Raw genomic sequence first — 7,358 nt, 5'->3', positions numbered from 1 at the left:
CTGGAGTACCTGCGTGCTGAGCGCCAAAGACTTCTTCGGGTCCGTCACTATTTGACGGGTCGGGTGTCTAATGATACCTATTTGGTCGTCTTGGATGAACTTGTGGCTGCATGGAAACGACCTGATTATGATAAACATGACAAGTCTTAGTCGGTACGTCTGATTCCAGAAGAAACGATCTCTTGCGCTAATCGCTATCACTTCGTTGTTTTTGTTTGTTGTGCTTAACTATTCGGCACAGACAATCTTTCAAGTTCCTTATGGATTAGGTTTTCCCTGTTCTATATTATCCCGAAGCAATACCCAAAGGGGGGGCGTCCACGGAAATTGCAGGAGCTCCATCAAGTCATTGGCTTGCTGCTTGCGTTCTACGTGGGACCATGCAGAATAATGCTCTCTGTATGATTTTTGGGGTTCCTCCCTCAACGCTTAGTCGTATTATCAAGGATGCTGAGAGAGCGCTGGCTCGGGCTCTCGTCGGATTCTCGCCAGCTCGTATATCGTGGCCTTCTCTTGCTCGTCAAAGAGCATGTGCCGAGATGGTGGCCCAGCGCCAACCTTTGCTGCAGTATTGTTGGGGCTTCATCGATGGCAAGAATTTCCGTGTGGGTATCTAAATACTCGAATGTTTAAGTTAAGTCTGTTAATACTTTATCTCTGCGCTGTCATATTCTAGGTTTTGCAGCCGTCCAACCCTGACGTTCAAAACGCGCACTACAACGGGTGGCTACACGGGGTCTTCGTGACAGGGACGCTCTGCTTTTTCGCGGACGGGCTCATTGTATGGGCAAACCACAACATCCCGGGGAGCTGGAACGACGGCGATATGAGCCTCGCGTTTCAGGAGTGTCTTGCTGACCCCCACTTCTGTCCCGACCCCCGCTATGGAGTCGTAGCGGACAGTGCTTTTCCTTGTGGAGGAAGAATGACAGGGAAAATCATTACTCCCTTAAAGGAAGGGGATCTCCAGAAGCTGCTACCATCCGTTCGTCCTGTCGCGAGATAGTTGTCACGCGCTATAACGTTTGTACGGCAGGCGGCGGAGTGGGGTATGGGCTCCGTCGCCAAAGTGTACCATCGACTGTATTTACCTCTTCCTTCTGGAAAGGTAGAGCGCGCCGTTCGTCTAGACAATTTGTTCAGATTATCTAACTACAGAGTTCGCACCGTCGGTATCAGTCAGATTCGTACTACACACGTCCACGGTCGAGAAGATTATTAATAACGTGTGTGAAACATGCATCGCTCGCTCGCTCATTATACGTCACAATATTTTGCACTATGCAGCTCAACACTAATGATATCATGGCCGAATGACTTCATGATAGCAGTTGCACCACTGCGTATACTTACTTCTTGATAAGCTTTGCGAGCATCATCATCATTTCGGAATGTCGCTCTCGGGCCTCAGAGCGTTCGAGCTCCATTCGCGCCTCGAATTGGCGACGGTTTTCCTCCTTCTCGGCCTTCCACTTCTCTTCTCGTGCAAGTCGATCTGCTCTCTCTTCTCGAAGGCGATCACTCTCATCCTGCCTCGCGCGCTCTCTTTCTTCCTTTTCCCTCTTTTCGACAGCGTCTCTCTGAGCTTTCTCTTCATGGCGCCGTAGCTCCGCTGTTTCGGCTTTTCGGTCGCTCTCTGCACGGTAAAATATCAAAAGGCGCGTCATGTCGTTGTTATCGGATCCGTGTGCCTCCTCTAACCCGGTAATCTGCTTTCCAAGGTTTTCGATACGCTTCGCGGTCTTTGTGCGTTTCGCTTAGGTGAAGGTCTCGAATCCCAACTCGTTCACTCTGTTAAAGCGCTTACTCAGCTCTTCGATGTTGTCTCTCACAGCTGTAAGATCTTGGCCTCCGAGTCGATTGCTGACACTGGAGAGACGGGGGTTGCGAGCTTTCTCGCGAGCGTCGGCTACAGCACGCCCTGGGTCACGAAACAACACTGCTCCGTCCGGAGAAGTAATAGGTGGCGTGGTAGGCGTCGGCTTCGGCGGACGACCCGCACTTCTCTGTGGGACTTCTTCAGTGACCCCTTGAGGCCGAAATGTGGTGTTTGCGTCGGGATTCGGTGACAACTCTCCATAGCTAGTACGACAGTATTGGTCAACACCAGCGGCCGGATTGTCTATACTCGTTTGAAAGTCACCGACGTTATCGCCATCCACATCGTTGGCGCAAGGTTCTTCTTCTCTCTCTTCTTCGTCCTCGTCCGAGTCGGAGAGGCCGAGAGCCGCAGCAAGGGAAGCATCAAACGTTCCGGAACTAGTTATAGCAATGCCAGAGTACTGTGCTTCCGGAATCGGAGACTGAGATTGTTGGGAACATTGGGCAAGCTGCGAGACAACATTCTTCTCTTTACTGGCTGGAGAGCTACAACATTAATTTAATTAAATATATCGACAGGATCGCGTTCTTGCGAGACAGACGTGTGTCCCTCGCGGCACCCGTTAGCTACATGCAAGTGAGGCAATGGGGCCCCGCCGCTAGACGCAGGTCGATTGATCTGGCTTTGATTCTCTTTCTCCTCGTCTTCTTCAGTCTCGACGCCGTCGAAGGATGTATGCGTCCCGGCTTTTTCTTCGATGGTCATCTGAATTTTTTTGGCCCACATTATTGCCTTGTGCGCAGGTTTCACCTCTCCGTTGCCCGATGGTTTTGGCTTGTTATACAGATTTTTGAATTTTCGACGTAGAGAATCCAAGTCTCTCTCAAGTGAACTCCTGCCTCGGCGGGAGTTATACCGGATCGTCAGACGCTCCCACTCGTTCCTTCCGGTAGGAACAATCTTCTCTGCAATTGCACACAGTAAAAGCTGCTCTCGCACGGAGTAATTCGCGTAGCCAGTTCTTCGACCTCTCTGGTCGAAAACACGATATCAGTAGTGATCAGACTCACAGCGATGGGAACTGTTTTTGCATACCGTCATAATCCGTGAGTTGTTGCTTCGGCTCTTGATAGAAGATCGGAGAATGAAGAGCAAATCCTTCGAGCCGCATAATTTAACCTCGCAAGAAAAAGACACGAAGATTTAACCTCGAGGAGTCAAACGCTCGAAAAAAAGTGGGCCGTATTCACATACGAATCTTTTCAACGTCTCCAAGTTGGAGTACCTCATGACATGCGCAGCTGACTACAGATCGTGCAGGTGCTGGATATCTCTGTGCTGGCATCCGTCTCATCCGCAACGGCAAATAAGCCACAACGCGTTCCCATACGCTACCGTGATTTCATCTCCTGGGAACACATCTCTGACGGTGGCGACCGCCACCGTCAAATGTCGACCCGTTTGAACCTCGTGGAAGCGAGCACAGGGATTACAGGCGTGATTGGCCTGCCTGAAGAGACTACCCGCCTCTCTGGCGTCAATGCCGTAACGCTGTCCAGATTGAGCAGGTGTCTTCAGATGAAGCATGTAGCCGTTGTTTCGGTATCCATTTGCACACGGAGGTCCAAAAACCTCGATCATGCCAAAATATTCCCCAATAATTGTGTCCTTTGGGATAGCGCGAGTAGCAACAAGACCGAGGCCACCTCGGAAAGAGCTTTTGCAAATGGCAATGCGCTTACTTTCTCTTAAGGCATTTCCACACAAACCCGCGTAAGAGCAATTTCCACGGTAGCAAAAGCGATTGTACTTCGCATTTTGGCAGGTCGAAACATTGCAAAGCTCCCGGCAGTGACACATCCCACCTGCTGACACGGAGGCATATTTGAAGTAGGCTGGTGTGATGTGGCTGTGGAGACGCTCCACATGTTCAGGCCAAGTTGCTGGTTCCCAACGTTTTGGTCCTTTCGAATGACCTTTGGTCTCAATGACCTCAAACCCCGGCGAGCTACATGTCGAAGAAAGAGTCGAATCCGAGTCATGCCCTGAGTGGTGCCTCGTGGACCCCGGCACCACGTCGAACGCCAAAGAAGCTTGCGAGATAGAGAAGTCGGAGTCGGCGCTTTGGTCGAGCCTTCCGTTCTTCTTTGCTTTACGCGTCGGTTGAAGACGTAGTCTGGAAGGAGACGACGATGCCTGGCCTACGGAGGACTCCTCCGAGTCAGACCCGTGGAGTCTCAGGTCTAGTGTAGAAGCCACGGAAGAGGTGTCCGACCATGCCGACACGACGTCAGAAAGAGATGTGATAGCTCGATCCATCGGCACTATACGAGACGACCCAGACACGGCGTCAGGAGCATACTGGATCGAGTCTCCATCGGAAGTATCAGGCAACGAAAACATCGTCGTCTCCATCGTACCAGTGGCGAACACACCCGGAACGTCCAGATCGTGCGGGCTCACGATGGGGTCGTTCCTTTTTCGTAGGAGATGGTCTTGACCGCTGGGCGAGGTTCCTAAGTCCGCCAATACGGCCGGCGTCTCCAGGGCGCGCTTACGTTTTCGACTTGCGCGTGTCATCACGAAGCTGGCGCTGCATCGACGGCATGTAAGAACAAGATCCCAGCAAAAGATTGTACCATAGCAATTTGAACGTGCACACACAAAATGGATATAACGTAGAGCAAACTTCGAGCTCTCTCTCCTCCCGCCTTCCAGGCAGATTCGAATATGAGAGGTAGTTTAGGCGCGGTTTTTGAGGTTCGACCCGCGCGCGCGAAGATGTCATGACGCTTGAAGATCCAATTTAAACGGGGGGGGGTTGCAGCTTCAGGGGATATTGAAGCTCAGCAATACAGCTTAACATACACTTTGGGATGGGTTGCCGCTTGACCGCACACACTCAACGTCGAGTTTTTCTCGAAAAACATGAATAAACCGAATTGTTTGATCTGACCATTTTTTTGGTCAATTAAACTGTGACGGGGTCACACAGCACCTTGCGCTAGAGGAAGTTATCTTCCGAGAGTATACAAACTCTCAGTGAACGGCAGTTTACAGGTCCCCTCTTTAATTAAAGAGAGCGAAGTGACCTAAATAAGGTAGATTGTAAACTGAGTATATTTATAGGTAGGTTAAGTTTGGGTTTAATACAAACTGTTAGTTACCTATAGAAATGCAATGTCATTTAACCAATGGTTGGCTTTGAACGACCTTGGTACCTTGTACCACATATCTCGGAGTATGACGTGTCATACTCCTGAAGTGTGAAGTGTCACACTTCATGTAACCAGGGTATACTTAGGGCTACGTACCCCGTTTCATCCTCCCCCACTTAGAATGAAGAGGTGCTCGTCACAAACTCTCATTCTCAAAGTCGAAAACCATCGACTTGGCCGCGTGAGCGCGGCGGAGGCTCACTTCACAGTTAGAGCCTCGAGCAGCAACCTGTGTGCTCTTCGTCTAGGTCTCCACTTCGACCGTTAACATGCCTCGTGGCACTGCTAAGAGCGGTGCTAAGACACGCTCCAAGGCTGCAGCCGGTAAGGCGCAGGCCAAGAGCACTAAGCCTCACGGCAAAGGCTCTGCACTTAAGGAGGCTGCTCAGGTGGCCTCCGAGGCGATCGGTTCCTCGGGTGACGCGGATGTGGACAAGCGCGCAAGCAAGCGTCGCAGCCCGTCGCCCTCATCTTCAGACAATCGTCCGAGCCCTCGTTCGTAGAACGTGAGTTCAACTCGGACAGTGAGGACGATGCCGAGTCTGGGAGCACTCATGATGCTCCTGCGGGCTCTGTGGGAGGGCACAACCCAGTGCCCAGTGAACACAAAGATGACAGCGTGCAATCGCCCGCTAGTGATCAAGGCGATCACAGTCCTAGGACCTCTGTGCGCTCTGAGAGTCCGGCCGTCAAGGCTAAGGACGCTCCCAAAGCCGGTGGCGATGAGGAAGGGAATCCTCGCAAACGTCTCTCGCTTGCCGAGGGTCTTGCGCGTGCTAAGGCCTCCAAAGCCGAAGGCGCCAAGCCCTCAAAGAAGCGTACTGCCTCTAAGTCTCCACTCCGCGAGGAGAAGGAGACTCGTCGCTCCTATCGGAGTATCTTCGACTCCTCGGATGAAGAGGAGGAGAAGGAGGAAGAAGAGGAAGAGGAGGGTGCTATCGTTGAGCCCCGGGAGGTCTCGAATGAGCTCGACCAGCAGCAGGAGGATTTCCAAGCTGCCCAGCGTGTGCGTGGGGGTTCGGTGGCGGCACCCGTCAGCCAGGGAGCTGCCATCAACTCAAGAGGGTATTGGCCTCTTGAGGAGAGCTCTGGGGCTGACCTCTTCTTAGAGCTTTTCGTCGCTCCTCGTGGCCTTGTGGGCGGCCACACTTCTAGGGGCATCTATGCACGAGCCCTTGTTCAGAAAGAGCAGTTGTTCGTCGACAACTTGGAGGCTGCTCGGTGTGTGCTTCTCGCGCCACACCGCATTCCCCTAAAGGACTTCACGACTTGTCGTAAGAAGCCCGAGACCCGGGGTGGTCTCTATCCTGTTTGGGGGTACCCCTGGGTTATGCCCGAGATCTGTCCCACGTGGAGTTCTTGTGAGGACATGTTCTGGTCGTGGGTGGAGACTCTCAAGTACTCACCCACGGAGGTACGGGAACTCCATGAAGATCAGCAGCTGTCCCACATCCTGGACCAGCGTGATCTTCGTGTGAGGTTTGCCCACTTGATCAGCAAGCGTATGCTGCCAAGGGACATCCTGAAGTGCGCGGCTTCTAGCGCTCACGATGAGCGCGGGTACGGTATGTATTCATCGACCGTACCCCGTTCAAGCAAGAAGCCCCGGACTACTTATGAAGCTGCCGCCGCTTCTGTTCCCAGATTGCGACAGCCTTCGGGCAGTCAATCAGGAGCCGTTCAATCGGCTCCCACGAGTTCTCGGAGTGGGCATAACCCCTCCACTTCACGAGGAGCTGTCGCTTACCGCGACGCCGTTGCTCCTGGAGGATCCGCTTCACGTGGAAGTGGACTTCTCCATTTCGGTCAAGCAGGGGCGGAGGTGCCCTCGTACGAGTACGAGTACTCGGCGCCTCCCGAGAGCCACTCTCGTCCGAGTGCTCCGACTGCGGGTCCGACACGGGACCCTGAGGTTGACCGCCTCCGTCAACGTGTCCTCGTGCTTGAGATTGCACTTGGCCTTGGGACTGGCGGTAATGCTGCCGCCCAGGCCGGGAATCAGGGCGAGCTCGCTCGTCTTGCGGGCCGCCTGAACCTGGTGGAGCGAGAGGTCGCGAGCCTGCACCTGCGGGTGGATCGCCGGGCCTCTTCGTCCGATCTGGACGAGACCTTTCGCATGATCCGACGGATCGAGGCTTTGTTGCCACGTCCGGAGCCGCCTGCGGCACACTCCCAGACGTACGCGTATGGTGCGTACCCGGCGTACTCAGCGTACTCGGCGTATGGCGCCGGGGTCCGTTCGTATGGAACCCCTCCGGCGTACGGTCTTGACCGCAGCCTTGCCGTCCCGACCGAGGCTTGGGTGCCTTCTCCGACGC

At 53.5% G+C, this 7,358-nt stretch overlaps 1 protein-coding gene across 1 annotated transcript; it reads right to left on the bottom strand.

Moving 5' to 3' along the window:
• Nucleotides 1-520: 520 nt before the first annotated feature.
• PITG_14169 (uncharacterized protein) lies at nt 521-4,402 on the bottom strand (the record flags this gene model as incomplete). The annotated part of the gene is made up of 8 exons (XM_002899232.1): nt 521-613; nt 1,092-1,126; nt 1,168-1,190; nt 1,354-1,756; nt 1,808-2,367; nt 2,442-2,854; nt 3,218-3,567; nt 3,688-4,402. 8 exons carry the CDS (start codon nt 4,400-4,402, stop codon nt 521-523), a joined length of 2,592 nt encoding a protein of 863 aa, XP_002899278.1.
• Between the last annotated feature and the right edge of the window lie 2,956 nt (nt 4,403-7,358).

The sequence above is a fragment of the Phytophthora infestans genome, genomic scaffold, assembly GCF_000142945.1.
Source record: "Phytophthora infestans T30-4 supercont1.32 genomic scaffold, whole genome shotgun sequence".
Lineage (NCBI taxonomy): Eukaryota > Oomycota > Peronosporomycetes > Peronosporales > Peronosporaceae > Phytophthora > Phytophthora infestans.
This window is presented reverse-complemented; position numbering and strand designations above follow the sequence as displayed.